The sequence below is a fragment of the Leishmania panamensis genome (assembly GCF_000755165.1).
Source record: "Leishmania panamensis strain MHOM/PA/94/PSC-1 chromosome 17 sequence".
NCBI lineage: Eukaryota > Euglenozoa > Kinetoplastea > Trypanosomatida > Trypanosomatidae > Leishmania > Leishmania panamensis.
The window spans coordinates 98,342-116,477 of NC_025862.1; the positions used below are offsets into that span (position 1 = coordinate 98,342).

Below are 18,136 nucleotides of genomic sequence, written 5' to 3' on the forward strand. Positions count from 1 at the left end.
GGAGTTGGGACATGGGCGTGAGAGAGCAACAGAATGCCCGAGAGAAGAAGAGCGCCAGAGAAAACGTGAATGAAACTAGAAGAGCAACCACTGCCATCATCCCCCACACTGCTCGAAAGAGAGAGAGGGAGAGACAACTGAGTGTACAGGCGCATCGCTACAGACAAAAGTGGACAACGCTCGCAACGCTGCCAACTCCCTCCTACACCTGCGTTTCACATACGTCGGCAGCGGCTCTTGTGCCGCTCGTGGCAGATCCCGCACCAAACCTCCACTGAAGGTCCTCGCCCGCGGCACTTCTCATTAGCGCTGCGATCGCGAACGCATCCGCTTGCACTGGCGGCCAGCACATTGTGCTCATCGTCCAAGCCAAATACTAGGCAGGCTGAGGCACCAGCAAGCAGAGCGCAAGGGTAGTGGAACTGCTGGCCACAGCTGCCCTCGCACGCGCGCAGACCGCCTCCAAAAGTCAAAGAGCGAGAGTTGGAGGCCACCAGCGATGTATCACCTTCGCACAGCGCACAATGCGGGGTCATCAGCGGGCCTTCTGTGCTGCCTCCACCAGAGGTCTTTACATACTGCGGTGGTTTACCCTCTGCACCCACCTCCCGTCTCTGCTTGTGCCACAAAGTTGCGGCCAGCAGCTGCCATCGAGCCACGCGGCCCGATGTGTGCGACGCGAGAACCTCCAAAGGGTCCTCCAGCGGCACCGTCATGTGCAGCGACGCGGTCGTGCCGGGTACGAGATTCACTCCGGCAGCCGCGGCGCCGGAGAGGTCCTCGCGAGATGTATCGGTGAAGAAGTCGAGAAGTCCCGCCCATGCTAGGCAATTGTGATGCGCCACGCCCGCGGTGTGGTGCGCTGTCACCACGTCGCGACCACAGCAGCGGTGTTCCCCTTGTGTCGCGTCGAGTTCGGTTGTCGCGTACTCTTCTCCGCTCGGCGGCACCCGTGTTCGAGCGCTGTTGTTGCTGCGGCCCTGCACCGCGCAGCACACACCCCACAGCGGCCCCAGCAAACGCGAGAGGCTCTCCTCCGTCTGCGCGGCCAACTCAGCTGGATCACAGTGCGCCGTTGGGGATCGCAGGAGCCGCTGCAGACGCTGTCGCACCGCCGTGCGCTGCACAACGTCAAGGCTGCAGAGGGCGCAACAGCCGGAGCGGTGCAAGAATGACCCGACAGTGTCAGTGGAAGCGCCAAACCGCGATGGGGCGGTTGATGACGTCGCCTCCATCTGTATCTCACCTGGCCTGGCAGCTACTCTCGCTTGCCGTGCCAGAAGCCGTGCTGCAGGAGGGGTGAGCGTGCAGTGTATCACCCCCTGGCCGCGTCTCCACAGGTTCCATGTAGAGGTGCTCTTCAAATCAGAAATATCTTCAGCAGGGAGGGCTCGCCAAGATGCCTGGCCACTGCACTCTACGGCACTTCCTACGACGGTGACGCTCGCCACCTCGACCACCGCACTTGCGATGGGAGGTAGCGAGCTCAGCCGTGGCGTTGAATCGAGCTGATCTGAGAGCTCAGCAAGGCGAGTGCGTAGCAGCTGAAGGGGGGTGGAGAATGGCGCAGGCGAGGATGACAGTGCTGAGGGCGACGGGGATGTCGGTGGTTGATTCTGCCTTCGTCCAAGCACGCCGCCACCCTCGGCACAATGCGCGCCGGCAGACGGCAAAGATGTGGTGACCTGAGCAATGATCGAGGGGTGCGGCGCTTCGCCCAAGAGAGCACCATCCTCTCCCACCATCGGCGGTGATGTCGAAGGTGACTCACCGTGCAGTCGCTGCGTCTCGTCGACGGCATCATACAGAAGCTCCGGTAGATTTGCTTGCTTAGCAGGGTTTGTGGTGGCGCTCTCGGTAGCAGCGCCCACGTTCGAGCCGCTGTGTGATGCCTGAGGCACGTGCAATATAAAGAAGGGCCGCTGTTCTGGTGGTGGGGACCGTGACCCCCGTGGCGACCGCGGCGTGTGGTGGTCTTCTTGCGTTTCCTCAAGAACATAATCCCCGGTGGCGCCTCGCTGTCGCTTCAGAGACGAAGCATGGCCACTGTTAGAAAACCACATTTCTGCGTTCTGCACGGATGACCTCCGCTGATGGCCGCTGGCACGCAGCCCTACCTCACGCGCCAATATACAGAAAAGGGAGAGCTGAGGCAGCGGCACACAGTGGCGTGGGTTCGGCACCGCGTGATTACACAGCGGACACCGCGGACGTGCTGCAATACAGCGGAGAGCGCAGGCTCGGCACAGGATGTGGCCGCAGAGGAAGCATACCGGCTCCTTGAAAACGTCCAGGCACACGGGGCACACGCAGTTGGCATGCGTGGCCTGCAACAACGGTGTGGCGTCGGTCATGGGAACACATGTCCCTACGCGAGCGCTCCAGTGAGAGGAACAGACGCAACACAAGCCGATGCAAGGAGGGGGGAGGAGGGCGGCTGCTCAAGGGTGTATATGTATGCGTAGCTGAATCTATGAAATCTCTGTCCTAATAACGAGGTAATCGAAAGCGTAGGAGCGAGAAACAGCGTGATTGCTGAGGCGGGGGTGGGACTGGAAGAAGCGGGGGGTGGGTGTCAACGGTGACACGGCGCTCTCTCCTGTGGTGGCACTGCCCGGACCCTGTGTGTGTGTGTGTGCTTGTGTGTCTCCCTCGATTGCCTCGCTTTGCCTCTATCGTTTCTGTGAAAAAGGCAACGCTGTGGTGCACGTGCAGAAGCGGCAAGCACGAACACGCACGCGTGAGAGAGAAGAGTGGGAAAAGGAATTAACACGAGATGATGGACTTGGGGTGGAAAAGAGCAAACAAAACACGCCCAACAACTGCGTCCCATCGTACTGCGGTCAGAGATATACGGAGGTGGTTGCGCCCTCCTTGACTGAATGTGCGCTGGTTGGAGCCCAGCACACCGCTGCGGATGCGCATACGTCCTCGCGGGAAATGGTCAGCAATAAAGTAGGGCGCACGCACACACACACACACACGCATACCTTTGCATATCAAAGTCAGCCATGTCTGTTCGATCAACATACAGTGGCATGTCCGGGGGGGTGGGGATCACCCTCTTCTGGAGAACTGCGTCACGACAAAGCGTCCATAACTCCCCATCCCCCCTAACTGACGCCTCCCAACGCAACGACGTCACTGAGAACTCAGAGAGTGCACACACACACAGAGAGAGAGATTCTTCAGCTACCGCTTTTCAGCTTTCCAGTGCATGGCCAGTTCAGTAGGTCGTGTATCTATGTGCTTAGGTGAGTTGTGTGCTCAGGTCACTCAGAGTTAGGCATCGATAGATTGGCGCGCCTTTTACTCTGCACATCCTTTACCGGCTGCCGCCGCTGCCACCCGTCATGTTCTTAGCCTCTAGGCGCTTCCGGCGCGCTGCCCGGTTGCGCATCTTCTCTCGCTGCAAGTGAGCCTTGATTGCTGCAGCCATGGCCACAAACTCACTCCTGAGCCGCCCCAACGCGGAGTGGGTGGAGACAGCAGAAGCAGCCGATGTGCCAGTCCTAGCTGCCCCATCGATGAAGCGCATGAAAAAGATGTTGTTGCTTCGGATGTACGTGACGCCAATGTAGCGAGGCCGCGGCATGAACTCATTAGTGCTCCGTACCACCTCTGCCTCCTCTGCCACAACACCTTGTAGACTGCTTGCGATGAGCTGTGCCTCTCGCTGCGACTTTTCACGCAGTATCGCCCGCTCCACATCAAAGCTTCGGGCACGCCGTACTAGCGCCTCATGCAGTATAACGTTGTAGCGGGCATCAATGTGCACCAGCTTGCCTGTGTAGACGTACCCCTGATTCGTCTCCACCTCGACCTCTATGCTGCTCGTCAGCAATGCCGAGCTGTTCTCACCCTTGTCGTCAGTGTCGTCACTCGCCTTGACAACGAGCCCCAGTGCTCGCATGAGCACTGCCACCGGCGCCGGCACACCTTTCGAGTTTTTCTCCAATTCACCATTCGCATGACTGCCGCCGGTGGCTGCTGTAGCACGTAGGCCATTCAAGTCAGTCGAGGATCTGTCTGCGGTAATTCGCAAAGACCTCTTGGGTTTGCCAGGGACTGCAAATCTGGTCGCCTTCGATCGCTGGCGCTTGTGCCCAGAGGGCATTGCCAATAGGGGAGTAACAGTGGCCTAAACCAAGCACAGATAAGACGCGCTCTCCACTCCAAAGATGCGGCAAAGAAGGAAAGGGGAGATGCACAATGATGAGGTCCTGCGTGCGTGTGTGTGCGTGTGTGGGTGGGAGGAGGGAGGGAGGGGGGAATACAGCAAAATGTCCTCGTTCGCCAACTCGTCCGAGCATAAGCAGCAGAAGGGAAACCAAGAGAGAGGTGATGTGTGCAGGAGGATAGGAAGAGCAGAGCAAGCAAGGCACAGGAGCTCCACACCTTTGCATTATTCTTGTTCTCAACGCCGCCGTGCCCTGCCACCCCACAGCAGTCAAACGCCACAGGGCCACGGCCACGCGGCACGGCAGTGCGCCGATCCAGCCATCGGAGCACGGGCCCCGCCCCAAACGCCACCCACCCACCCCGCACCACAGGGCGCCGGTCGCCACCAGGGGCCTCTCATGGAGGGACGCAGGCTCCCCACACCAGCAGGCAGCGGGAGGCGGGCGAGATGGGCTCGAGCCGCGCTGGCACGCTGCCCATCACATGGGTGGTGCAAGCGTGCGCACGGCCGCAGGTCGCTCCAACGCCACGCCGTCCAGGACCGGACCACCGACATCCACAACGACACACCGCCCTCACTCAGCCCACGACGTAGGCGCTTGACCTCCCGCTCACCACCCGAGGGGGCTGCGGTGGCTTGGCTTCTCCCCACAGAGAGTGGGGGGCGTGGGCCCGGGGGACACCACGCACGGGGGTTGGTGTCCCCAGGGCATCTGCGGGATTCGAGTCATGAACGAACCTGGAAGCGAGAAGATTGGGACAAGAGAAAGATAGTGGGTAGCCGCGCGGTACTCAGACATGTGAACACGAACACGCCACTCCACAAGGGCACCGGGGGGGGGGGGGGTTCAGTGATACCGTCTAGGAGGGGATGCAGAGTGCTCTCCCGAAGACAGCACGTTAGAGAGCATAGGCAGGCGAGGGACTTCTAACACCAGTGCACGAGAGAGAAGGGGTTGGAGGGAGAGAGAAAGAGAAAGCGATACGCGCAGTAGTACATGAACAGGTGCACACAGGAGTCACTCAACAACAGTCATTGTTATGGCGCACACCGCTGTCTCTCCGGGGCGCTACAGCGGAGGTGCACACTCACGGAAAGCGAGGGGGAGTAGAGGGCTGATAGAAATGCTCATAGAAGGCGCCACTGCATGGCTGCGAGGAAGGGCCACGATCCCAGGCCCACACTAACGCCTAAATCTTGTCCACATACGTGTTCCTCGCCAGATCCAGGTAACACTGCAGTACGCAGTCGTACAGGTACCGACCCTCATCGTTGCCGAGCTGTGCGGAGAGCGGTCCGTCGTTCGGAGGAGCTTCATGAGGAGAAACGGAGGTGTGATGCGGTGAGCAACGAGTCGAAGTGGCTGCGGGAAGGCCGAGCGTCTGCTGCTGCTGAGCAAGTGGCAATAGCCCCATTGCTGCTCCAGAACTGGAAGTAGGTGCTGTCAAGCCAGGAGCGGCTTGGGGCATGTGTACAACGGACGGAGGTGGCAGAGGGGGGCGTGCGGAGGGGAGTACAGCTGCGACTCCGAGCTGAGGTCGCGGTGGACCACTGCCAACACCGGAGGAGGAATTGGATGGAAAACCGCCATGTCGATCACCGCCGCCACTGGACGGCGTGGTCGTAGAAGGGTAGCGACCACGACCCTCGGAGAGTGTGGGCATGGGAGAGGACGGCAGCCACATTTGAAAGCTGCTAACAGTACTGAAGCTGCGACCGCTCGGAAGCAGGGGAGGGGCCTGCGCGCCTACACAGAGCTGTGGTGCCTCGATGAAGCCCTGGCAGCTCTCCTGTTGTGGTGCAACGCCTAGCTTGCCAGCGACAGTAGCGGAGAGGGGGGTATGCATGCCAGAGGAAATGGTGCCGGCGTTCTGTCTGGCGGACCATGCCACCATGCGTCGCGCACCACCGCCCTCCGCTTCAGGGGCTCCTGCGCGTCTCGACAGCGGGGTGTCCGTTAGTCGAACCTCATCCTGCAATGCGCGCTGAGTAGCGTCGCCGATGGAGGGGGGATGATCAGGCACTGGGACAGGGCGGCGCCACACAACCGCTTTCGTAACTTGACCAGCTGACGACCTCGACGATGGCACGATAGCTGCCACCCTCTCTGGAGCCGTCGTGCGTAATTCGCTCAAAGGCCACAACGGTGGGGTCACCTCACCCCTCTCCGCACCAGTCGCGTGGTTTGAGGGAACACCACCAGCGCCTGGCAGCCCCTCGCCTGCAGACCTGGCAGTTGGGAGTCGCAGGATCGACGGTGACTGCGGCGTCAGAGAGGCCGAGTTAAACGTCCAGGAGGTGACAGCACTTGTTGGTGGCAACATCGCGCCTGAAGGAGCGTCACCGAGACCACCGTTGTCGCCACTATTGACGGGGGAAACAGAAGCAGCCGACAAAGACGAAGAGAGAGTCGCCTGGCGCTCACGTAGCCGTTCCATCAGTGAGGCACCTTTGACAGCGGCAGTTGCTGGTCGCTGCGATGGAGCTGGTAAGTAGAGCGGCATCTCTGTTGAGCTCCACAACTCGAGAACAGCCTTCGTGTTATCTGATGTGGGTAAGAGTCTTGGCGTATGGTCTTCAACTGCCACACGCCCAACGCCGTCACTCTTTGCCGTCGCTGTTGGCGACTTTGGCGGCGTGTTGAGTACGGCCGCTGCGGCAACCACAGCATCGCACACCGTGTCATCCAGGGCTGCCTTCATATAATCAGCAGGAGTCGTCGTGGCAGGAGCAGACGGGGGCGGCGAGGAGGAGTGGATTGCAGCAGCGTCTGTGAGTGGTGGTGGCTCCAAAATAGGCAGCGCTATCAGTGCTGAAGTGCTGGCGGCAGGCCGACCACCTTGCGCTGTAGGTGGCGGCGTGAAGTGGCGCGACGGCGGGCCTCTGGCGAGTGACCGGTCAACGATAACAGCAGCAGCAGCGGCGGCCGCCTCTTCTTCCGCCCCCGCCAATACCGTGTGGATGCGACGCACCCGCTCGTTCATCTCATCCATCAACTCAACGGCAGAGGAGTAGGACAGAACCGATAAGACGGAAGCCTCTGAAGCTGTGGTGGTAGTCGTGATGGTGCTCGTATTAGAGGAAAAGAGAAAGCCTGTCGCTGCTGCGGCTGGGCATGTGGAGAAGCCCTCGCCATCTGCATCCTCTAGCGCGACATTCTCCCGTTCATGCTGCACCACCGCCGCCTCGCCCGTAGGTCCTGCATCCAGCGCGTGATGCGTGACTTTCTCGGCAATCGGCGGCTGCGACTGCGGGCAACACAGAGGAGGCTTGCCAGTCATGAGTTGATTTGCCGGGTACTGCGGCGGTGTGGCAGGAGCGAGCTGCTCAGCGGCTGACACCTCGCGAACAACAAACATCTCGGCGTCGTCGGAGACCGAGAGAGACGACGCGTCCACAGGAGAGGACAAAGGAGACGCGGAGAATGGAAAAAAAGGCGACGGCGGGTCGGCTGGACTCGGTGTGTGCGTTGCGGCTCCAGACACGGCGAACTGGTGCACCAGCTGAGGCTGCAAGTGCTGCCGATGATTATGCATTCGTAACAGCTCTAGGGCTGTGCAGTGCGGCACTCTCGGCGGCCTCGGCTGACGCTTGAATGCACGTACTGCGGCGGCCCCGCCCTCAGGGTGGCCCTGATACGAAGTCCACGAGGCGGGGCTCTGTTGTTGTTGAGAACTGAGCTGCCGGCGTTGTGGCTGGGGCGGCGGCAATGCGGAAGACAACGGTGAGGTCAGGGGCTTAGTAGCGGTCGCCTTGACGGCCTGTGCTGGCCGCCTTCTCGCGGCCTCCTGTGTCGCGGCCGCAGCACACTCAGTGAGGCTCATTCCAACGTCACCAGCACAGTTGCTCGCCTTCAGTAGCAGCTGCGTCACCCCTACGCCGTCATCCCTATCTCGCACATGCGACACGTCCTCTGGTGACGGTTCTTCAGTGGGGGTCGGCAGGGCAGGAGCCTCGCTCAGGATGTACTCGTCTCCTGTTCGCACAAACACGCAGAGGCTTTCCCCCGCCTCCGCAGGAAGACGCAGAGCCTCCGGTGGCGCCCAGGAACTCCCGCCGCCGCTGCTGAATTGCTGTAGCGTTCCGGAGTCTCGTCGACTACTTTGTCCTTCTCCATCAGCGTCTCTAAACGTCTCTGGCGCCCCACCACTTGGCATAGCCACGACCGCCACCACACCAGGTACACCACCTGAAGTAATGAGATGGTCAATGACGGGGTGAGGAAGTGCTAGCCCGTGGCCAGCGATGATGCGGCGCACGTAAATGCCTCCTGTGCTGGCGGCGCTGCCGCCTGAACCGATGCGCAGATGTTGCAACCGGCAATGAGGCCCGCCACCTACGATAACAGCGCCGGCTTCCTGGCACGACTGCAGTAGTGCTTCGAGGTCCAAGAAAAGCTGCACCCATTGTGCCGTGCGCACACACAGTAAGGGTATCTTAGTGTGGTGTGTGTGTCGCTGTACACCGCTCCCGGTGTTGGTGAAGCGCAGCCGGTACCCGCCGCCACTGCTGCCGCTACTGCCACTACCACTGGCACTATTCCTTCCTCGAACAGTATTTGCAGAAGTGCCGGTGCGAAGGACGAGCTCAATATGAAAACTCCCGGGTGGAGGGATCGGCGACGCCGGCAGCTGGAGCCGCGGTGCACCAGCCTGATGTCGGGCAGCTGGCGATAAAACTGGTGCTGCTACGCAGAATTGCACCACCACAATGGTGTGCACGGCAGTGGCCGCGAACAACATGGGTGTCGCAGCCGCCCCAACCACTGGCGCGGGTTTCGTGGCGAGCGCCGGCAGTCGCATGCAGGAGGAAAAGTCAACCTCCGTCCCCGGCGTGATATGCAGCAGCTGCGAGCGTGTGTCGCGGTCGTAGACACAGCGAATCCCACTGGTGGATTGGTGGGATGCTCGAGCAGCGGCGGACGCTGTTACGTGCTTCGCAGTGCGATGCCTAGCTGCCATTGTAGATGCAGATAGAGGAAGGGAGACATCTGCAGGGAGTTGGTTGAGGGATGAACCGCGAGTTCGCAGATATCCTCGGCGGGGTGTAGCAACAGCACCGTCGCTGAGACGCTCCAGGGTGACCGTCTTGAGACCCTCCAACGGATGGGGGCCTTGTGGGCTGAATAAGACGAAGCACGGTATAGCACGGTGAGGCGGTGCGGCGACAGTGGACGCAGCAGATGAAGTTAAGCGGAGGCTTGGCGAGGTCTGGGTGGCATTTGGGGGCGGTTTTGAGAGTATGGCGGCTGATCCAACACGCAGTGCAGCTGGCGGTGTGGCGGCGTTACTCATCACTGCGTCGCCTCCGTCATGATGTAGGTGCGCCACTGCCTGTTGTTTGACGCCAGCACATCGCCCTCTCCCTCTTCCGTACGGCAGTCCCACATCTTGACTGAGGGGTGTAAACGTCTGCCGCTGTTGCGGCTGACACGGGCCCTGACGCGGCACCCCCGCGGCGATGGCAGTCGTCTGCACTAGCGGAGTCGGTGTAGGCGGAGGGGGTGTGTAGTGACTAAAGAAATAGGCGTTCATCGCCTCTACTCGCCCACCGTCCTCCCCCCTCGCTTAGAAGGTAGAAATGGAGTTGAGAGGGAATACGAGAGAGAGAGAGTGATGCGAGGAGCTGCGACAGAGAGAGAGCCGAAGGTCAATATGCATACTCTCTGCCTACGGAATCCAAGCGTGTGTGTGTGTGGGTGCGTAGAGAGTAAGTGAGGAGGGGGGGTGCGCCGGACTTCGAGCGAGAGAAACATAGAAAGAATGGGAAAAAAAGTAGCGAAAACCGAAACTTCGGGCAGTGGTGACAGTGGATGTCTACAGAGTGGCACAGAGGACTTCGCTCACCTTGCGCGGGACTCCAACTTTCTTCGTTGCTTTTGCGGGAATTATGCTCTGTGTTGCGCATTTGTGGTCAGTGAGTGACAACTTGATAACAGACGCGACACTGTTGCGGCTCGCTGCAACGGGGTTCTGTACAACGTAGCTGCAATGCCATACGAGCGGGTGTGCGAGTGGTGGTGGGGGAGAGGCGTTGTAACGTAGGGGAGAGGAGTTTGTCGAAGAAGTGACTGGCATTGCAGTAGAGCCTCGCACGCCGCATATAAACGAGAGAAGCGCCATCATGGCACCACCAGCATCCATCCATGCGTACGTGCGTGGGCGTGCGACCGCCACCACCCACTGAAGATGGAAGATGAGGCACTACTCAAAAGGCTTAATTGAATAAGAAACGAATAGGCGTGACCGTAAATAGGGAGTCGGTGACTGAACAGCGCCCCATGTATCCCCCACCACCGCCAGGGATGGTGCTCAGGCGCTCAGCATAGCGACACGCACACAGAGACGCAGTCGTGCACCAAAGCCACGATGCACTTGTGGATGCGCACAACTCTCTTCTTTTTTTGCCTACTATGGCCGCCCTGTTGGGGGGTCGTTTGCTGAAGCGCACCTCGCCCGATGCCCAGCGCCTCACCACAAGAGCTGAGGCACAGGCAGAGCAGAAATGCGAGAGAGAAGCAGAGAGAGAGAGGGGGGAGGGGAGCAGAAGGAGGTACAAAGCAGCTTCACCTAATGTGAAAAAAAAAAGCAAATGCGCCAACTCAGACAACGAAATGGCCTCTCTCAGGTGATGGATGTGGGCGGCAGGGAGGGGGGGGGGGGGCAGGGCAGGGCAGTGAAGAAGGGGTCCCTCAAAAGTACTGAGGATAGCACCGCTCCAACTCCCGTGCGAGGGACGTGGCAGAGCGACGCCGCCGGCGCTGCTGACGTTGGAGAAGAGAGCAACAATCTGAATCCACACTGCCATCGACACAGCGCTCGTCGCGGGGCGCTAGTAGTGGCGAGTCCGTCGGAGAGTGAGCAGTGAGAGTGGCACCCATAGACACCGAACCCATTTTCAGCGCAAGGCATTCCGACTGCGCATAAATTGACGGCACACCCCCACCCTCAAACCTCTTCGGTGACGGTGGGTCGTTGTCGTGCGGGGCCCATGGTGCCATGGCCGCGGTGGCGTGCAGAGGCTTCCGGTGCCGCAGAAAAGACATGCGGGGCTGTGCGTAAGCTGTACGCCCTCCCCCAGAGCCTAAAAGAGCAGGAGCGGAGAAGGACTGCACAGAGGATGCCATGGGAGCGGTAGGAGCGCTGGTACGACAGAGGGTTACGATGCCACAACCAGCGCCACCCTCCAAACTGTCGGCGCCAGCGGCATCTACGTCCTCCTCGTATGGAATCAAGTGAAGCTCCATTACCTCCTCCACCAGCATGTCGAACCCGCACAGGCTCAGCTCTGTCCCCACCACCCAGTCCGCCCCACGGTGCGCGCGCTGCATGCACGTGAAGATCTTGTTCGGCCCCTGCCCCGCAGCTTTGCACCGCAGCACGCACTCCTTATTGTCCTTGGCGTACAGATAAGAAACGTCGTAGGCGACGGAAAGCGCACCCTCCCGCTTAGCCCGTTGCTTACGAGAGCCGCTGTTGCGACTGAATACCACATGAAACCGAGAGGCACCGGTAATCACGGGTGTAGCAAGGATGCTGCCCTTGTCACCGGCGCTTAGTACTGCTGCCTGTTGCTCCTGCTGCCACATTGGTGTAGGTGCGTGTGTGTGTGGGGGGGGGGGAGCCTGTCGGAGCGCATTCAAAAGTGTCAGCGGCGATGTAACACGAGAAGACCCCACATCTCTCGGCCTTTCAACATCGAGTTTCCAAGGAGCGAGGAAAAGAAACATGAGAGGAAGATGACGAGAGGCAGATATATTCACGGTGCATGGGCCCCTGAAGAGGCGGCAGTCAGAGATGGGAAAAATGCTGGCCAACCTCTGATAGCACCTATCAGGACCAACGCAAAGCGTAGCACCTGACTTGTCCTCAGAGAGGTTCCCAATAGAGAATGCAACCTCGTCTACTTCTAATCATGCGAAGCGTACCTGTCCGGAGTTCTGCAGTACCTAGCGAGAGATGCAGGTGCGCTCGATGAGGTGTCAGGTGTGATTGCTAGCGTTCTCGCCATGCTTGTGTGGCAGTTCGTCCTCCACTACAACGATGCGGCTCACAACTCCGCGCAGACAAAGCGGGCTTGACTGGAGACAACGATGAGAAACAGCGTTCCAACACCCCAGTCGATGCACCAACAACAGTTCAGGCGACGCCAATCGTAGCACAACACCTCTACCCTTTTTCATGGCTGTCACCGCTTCTCCGGTGATGGTGGGGATGGCTCCGTCACCACCACATCGCGTAGTGCATCGCAAACTTGTCGATAGAGCTGCCAGGCGGCCTCGTCGGTGGTGGCACCAACAGCACGCGCCACCACCCAAGGATGGGCAAGACACGTCCTCGTGTCTGCACATGACTTGAGCCCACCGTCTTGCTCTGGCAGTGGCAGAGAGTCGCCATCCGGAGATAAGCCAGCATGCGAAGAAGACTGCAGGCCCAGACGCCGGGGCTCTGCTCGAATCTCCACTAGAGCAACTGCCATCCACACCATCTGATCCGCCAAGGACGGAGATGCGGCCACGCTGGGGTCTATACGGCAAATGCGCACCTGTGCGCGGTGCCCCACCCACCGCATCAGCAACGACTCCACACGCTCCGCAGGCGTCCATCGATGGCTGTCTTGAATGCGCGCCAAGTCACAGGCACGGGCGCACAAGAGTCCTCGCAGCTCCTCGCGCACCGCGAGCGGCAGCACACACCGTTGCGTCATGGCGCTGAGCCACCGGGTAATCTCCCGCAGAAGGTGGGAGGAGTGCTCACTGGGTGGTGGGGCCGCGGTAGCGACCAGGTCGACACGCGTGCCGTGCGCCCCGGTATCGAGCCGCCAACGGCGAGCAAGAAGAGAAGCAGCCGTGCATTCAAACAGGATGCCGTCCGCAGAGTCGCTAACACCGGCGCTGACGACAGGGCAACCTGCAGCAGCAGAAAGTTTCCCAAACGAGATGATCCTGCAAGATGCCTCACATCGCTGGTCGGTAAATCTCGGGGAAACGCCACCAGCCGCGGCAGCTACTCCGACACGCCAGTCGCGTACACGTACCTGCACCTTTGACAACATCACCGGGCGGCTGAGGGTCCTCCAGCTTCCCACTCCACGCGACGGCGAGCCGAGATCATCGGCTCTGGCATCCTCTGCGGCGACGAGATGTACTACCACATCGCTGTCGAGGTAAGCGCTCAGCGCTCCGGCGTACGCGTGCCAAACACTCTTTCCGTAGTGCGTTGTGTCACGCCACGCCGCGTAGGGACCCAAGTGCAGGTTGCCGGACGTACCGCCAACAGAGCCGGGAGCCGAAGGCCACGTAGCTCCTTGTATCATCTGACTCGGTGCTGTCCTAACAATATCGCTTGCCACGTGCTTTGTCGCCCCTTGCAGTCGACTACGCAGTGCACGGAGAACGGCGGCGACAGCGGCTGTGTAGGCCTCTCCTGAAGAGCCAGCAGTAGCTGTGCAGCCGGGGACGATGCACACCTTGGAGCCGTCTGTTCGTACAGCTGTCACCTGACACTGTGACTGGCGCATCGCCTGAACTGATGCAGCAGTGGCTGCCACTGTAGCTGCAGTTCTCACAGAAGGAGGAGAGAGAGCCGAGATGTCAAAGTCCAGCTTGTAAACGACAGAAGTAACCCCACCCTGGGCGCCGTTCCGACCCCAGCCGCTGCTGCACACAAGTCGGTTCAGTTGTGCCGGGCGCTGCAGCAACTTCGACGCGTCGCGGTATGACTCCAGCTGTGCCAAGACAGCGGGGAACTGGAGGCGCAGTGCCTGCCAAGCAGCTGACCGCCACGCCTCCCGCTTCGTACGGCCCACGCCATGTCCCAGAACGAACTGTGTCACCGCCGGAGCAGGACACGCCGGCGAGACGGCAGACACCGATGGAGATGCTCCATGTCCCAGCAGACTCTCAAGGTACAGCGTGCATGTCACGGCAGGTGGCTCTGCGAGACAACTGCCATGCTGCTGCTGTGTCACATCCTTGGCGGCCGTTGCATCTATGTGGATTGGCTTTGATGTATAGAAGATCGTCGACGGCTGTGCGGCCGCAATCGCCGCCACTTTTTCATTTCTCACCACCTCTGCGCACTCCTCGTCACAGTCACCACCAGATGCGGCACTTGTGGCAGCGTGACGCGGGGGTGGAATGTTGTAGCTGCACCTGTACTTCCCCGCAACACCTTGCAGCAGCTCACCGAGGAGCTTGGGGGCCGCGTAGAAGCGCGCGTCGTACGGAGGGTAACCGTCTTCTGCGCTGCCAAACAATGGCGCCGCTGCTGCGCACCACGCAAGAACATCGCTGATGGGTGGGAAAATCGACACTAGCGGCGCATAGCGGGCCATCGTGTAAATGTGCTGGAGTGCACGACGACACAGCAACACCAGAGCAGGAAAGAGGCCTGAGACCGCCGGTGCTGCCGTTAAGGTGACGGTGGCAAAGCAACAGAGCGCAGGGAACTCAGTCACGCGTTCCTCGCACGACCACTTGACCTCGGTCCCCTCGTTCACACTTCGCAGCGCGTCTACACGGCACCGCAACACAACGACCTCCGCACTCGCCGCCGTCACCTGCTTCGCGCATGTCGTGTTAGCAGCGCCGAGTGACGTTCCTATGGACAGCTGCACCTCCATTACACCTGCGCGAGGCGGGGCCGCCTCTTTTCCTAGTGCTCGGCAGTTCCACATGACATCGCGGCTGTCAAGCCACCACTCTGGATCGGCTTCACTGCCGGCCTCTCCCGCAAACGGCTCAGCAGTCGGACGGGAGTCTTCCAAGAAGCGCGCCGACAGAGGCGGAAGTGCACGTAAACCCTCTTGGCTGTTGATACTATCGCCCTTCGCAGCGTTACTCGCACGCGCTGCGGCGACTTCAGCGATGATTTCCAATACCGTCCACAGTGCGCCCACCTCTGACGCGCACGCCTCGATACACGCACGCACAGATGCAGCCACTACCGTTCGGTGGTGCTGATGCCCTGAGCATTTACGAGCTCTCGCTAAGTCGTCAGTCCCCGTGCTGTCGGCTGCGATGTGCAGCTGCAAGCGATGTTTCAGCAGTTGACGGGAGCGCTGCCACTGTCGCTGCCGTGCCACCGACCGAAATGGCCGCTTTGTCACTGTGGAAGGTGGCGCATAGAAGTCATGGCAAAGACAGTTTTGCTTAACCGCAAGTAGATCCACGCGCGTCACAGCGTCCACTGCGCTGGCGGCGTGTGTTTCCGCAAACAGCACGCGTTGTCCCAATACGTCGTAGAAGAGCATCGCGCGCGTCATCGACGGGCAGAGCTCGTGGTGCGTTGACCCATCGAGGAACGTGGCCGCCTCGGACCTCGACGGCTGCGAGCAGTTTGGTGGTGTGGTACCGATGGTGAAGCAGCGCACCTGCGGCGACGCCTCAAACCACGAAAAGAGAAGGAAGTCCAGCCCGCCTCGCGTAAAGGAATTCTTCACCGAGACCACGGGGTATAACTCTGCAGGAGCATCGATACGGCTGACAACCTGGTCGTATAAGGAGCAAACGGCAGTAACCAAGAGGAGAAGAGGACCACGAGGATAACCGGTATCTGCGCACGAGAGCCATGTATGGGGTGATACCCCAGAAGCGCATGGAGTCGCATTGGGGTGGTGCAGAGCTGGGTCACTCACGGCACACGCTACGAAGCAGCCGCGAGGGGTCTCCCAGCGCACGTGCACCCTTGTGAAAACGTCCACATCCCCGTGCAGGCCCTGGGCAAGCTCCCGCACACGGCGCGCCGGGTCATGCAATGCGGTTTGCTCGAACATGATGGTTGGATAGCTTCTTGAGGGAAGCTGAAGAGCGGCGCGTATAGAGGCAATCATGACGACCACGTCGGGGCAGTGCCAGGGGTTTTGTGCCATCGAGACAGGGGTGTCCAGCACAGCACGCAGCTCTACGCCCCCTGCCACAGCAGGTGAGAAGAGCCCCCGTTGCAGCTCCGCGGGGCCACAAAAAATGGAAAAGAAGGGGGCGCGAGACCACTCCAACACCGACGCAGCGGGTGATGGGCAGCGCGCTGAGGCGGTCGAGGCTCCTTCAGCGATACCGTTGGAGCCAAGCATCAACGCGCTGCGGGTAGAGGTAGCACTACGGTACAGTGACACCTTGACAGCTGCCCAAAGCAGCAGAGCAGCACCAGTCATGCATTGGTGCGGCCATACCAGCGTCTTGAGGGCCGGCTCGCTTCTGCAGGAGTCGTCATCGGCAAAAGGGCGCCGGATCGTGACCGTTGAAATGGGAAAGGGCAAACGAATTTCGTCGGACATCACCAGACCAGCGACCTCTGCTGAAGAAACGGTGTTGGTAGCAGCGAAGCTCATCTTTTCAGCATCTCTTAGTGGTACACAAGTTGGCGTAACGTGGCTCTCCTTGGGTGCTCGTTCCACAGCCATTGCAGTGACGCTAATACTGCCAGAATCTGCGGCACATCGAAAGCGCAAGGTCACGTCCTCAGCAGCAGCAGCGCATGACGGACTACCTGCCATGCCTCCGCTATGCAAAACTGAATTGAAGACGCAAACGTCCATTTCACTCGTGCAGCAGTAGCCGCGTGCCAACTCATTCAACAGCACCGCACCTTCTCTGCCTGCCTCACGCCACTCATCTACCGCGTGATCTTGCAAGAGATCAAGCGACTTGAAAAGGGCTAGCTTTATCGCATCACGTGCGCTCGGTGCCCAGTCACCCGTTACGCCAACATCATAATGGCGCGCGTGCTGCCAGTGCTGAAGAATGGGTCCTTGTGGATCAACCCTACTTCTCCTCAGGGACACACTGCTGGCTGCAATGTGACCGCTTGGATTGCTTAAGACAGTTTCAGCATCATCAATGGACGCCAGCTCCGTGGCGACTGAGGCACGAAACCGTGGGTGGGTTGCAGATGCAAATGGGGCACGCAAAGCGGCAGTGCCAGCACGCGCAGGGGGAGGTGCACGCACCACTCGAATGAGCGCATAGGCGTTCAGGCTTGCCAAAAGCTCTGCAAAGGAAACGAATAGATCTGAATCGAGCACCCGCGTTATCCGTGCCCACTCTGTCGGCGAGGGAACAATAGCCAGCGCATCGGTGATGGCGCGGAGCTCTGCCTCCTCCACCGACGCGCCGCTCGCCTCGGCCACGGTCAAGCTGCATCGGTGATGAAGCGGCACACAAACAGATGTCTGGTAAGGAGAGCTACGTCCGTCACCTTTGCAGGTGAAGACGTACTTCCGATTCGGTGGCGTCCACCGGACATGGAGGCCAGAGCAAAGAGCAGCCACACGTCGTGATGTCGTCTGCGCCTCAATGCTGCCCAGCAGCCGAGCGTACAAATGGCGACTCTCGGCAGCTATGCGTTTAAGCTCACGGTACGCGCTAATCTTCGATGCAAAGGGCATCGAGCCATTGCTGCCAAAAGGAAGAAAAAGGAATGCAACGCAGAACTTCAAGACAGCTAAACACCGCTGGCCCCTCCCTCCCCCTCCTCAGAGAAGACACAGATGGGAGTGCTCTCCTCGTGGCTCGCTGACTCGACCACCGGGCCGAGAAGAAGGGCACCTATGCAGCGGAATGAGCACACCGAAGGGCAGGGAATACGCGGAGAAACTTCTGTGCAGTTGATTGAAGTCGGGTCATTCGCGGTGTGAACGTGTAGTCGCAATCCTGTAGCAGGGGAAGAAAAGAGAACCTCAGGAAAAGGAGTTCGAGAAAAGGAGTTGTACTGCACTACGCTATGCAAGCCCTGTCAAGTACACTTCACACTTTCCGCGGCTGGCAGCGACGCACAAAGGTGGAGATGAGAAGAGAAAGTGGAAAAGCGGCCTCGATTGATAGCATCGCCTTCTCCACACACGCATACACACACCACCCACGGACGAATAAGCCTCATTCTCTTCGAGCAGCGGCTCGTCTGGCGAATGCACCTTTGAGCGAAAGCCCTACCGAATGGTACTGCATCGTCCTCG

At 60.0% G+C, this 18,136-nt stretch overlaps 5 protein-coding genes across 5 annotated transcripts, besides 1 other annotated feature; all 5 read right to left on the reverse strand.

Annotated features, from left to right (window-relative positions):
* Positions 1-215: 215 nt before the first annotated feature.
* Positions 216-2,354, reverse strand: LPMP_170250 (hypothetical protein; the record flags this gene model as incomplete). The annotated part of the gene is made up of 1 exon (XM_010699414.1): positions 216-2,354. One exon carries the CDS (start codon positions 2,352-2,354, stop codon positions 216-218), a length of 2,139 nt encoding a protein of 712 aa, XP_010697716.1.
* Positions 2,355-3,325: 971 nt separating this feature from the next.
* Positions 3,326-3,913, reverse strand: LPMP_170260 (small nuclear ribonucleoprotein, putative; the record flags this gene model as incomplete). Its single annotated transcript, XM_010699415.1, has 1 exon — positions 3,326-3,913. The coding sequence occupies one exon, from the start codon at positions 3,911-3,913 to the stop codon at positions 3,326-3,328; it is 588 nt and encodes a 195-aa protein (XP_010697717.1).
* Positions 3,914-4,416: 503 nt separating this feature from the next.
* Positions 4,417-4,876: a repeat region.
* Positions 4,877-5,373: 497 nt separating this feature from the next.
* LPMP_170270 (hypothetical protein) lies at positions 5,374-9,477 on the reverse strand (the record flags this gene model as incomplete). Its single annotated transcript, XM_010699416.1, has 1 exon — positions 5,374-9,477. The coding sequence occupies one exon, from the start codon at positions 9,475-9,477 to the stop codon at positions 5,374-5,376; it is 4,104 nt and encodes a 1,367-aa protein (XP_010697718.1).
* A 1,397-nt stretch (positions 9,478-10,874) lies between these two features.
* On the reverse strand, positions 10,875-11,912 carry LPMP_170280 (hypothetical protein; the record flags this gene model as incomplete). Its single annotated transcript, XM_010699417.1, has 1 exon — positions 10,875-11,912. One exon carries the CDS (start codon positions 11,910-11,912, stop codon positions 10,875-10,877), a length of 1,038 nt encoding a protein of 345 aa, XP_010697719.1.
* A 458-nt stretch (positions 11,913-12,370) lies between these two features.
* On the reverse strand, positions 12,371-17,569 carry LPMP_170290 (hypothetical protein; the record flags this gene model as incomplete). The annotated part of the gene is made up of 1 exon (XM_010699418.1): positions 12,371-17,569. The coding sequence occupies one exon, from the start codon at positions 17,567-17,569 to the stop codon at positions 12,371-12,373; it is 5,199 nt and encodes a 1,732-aa protein (XP_010697720.1).
* Between the last annotated feature and the right edge of the window lie 567 nt (positions 17,570-18,136).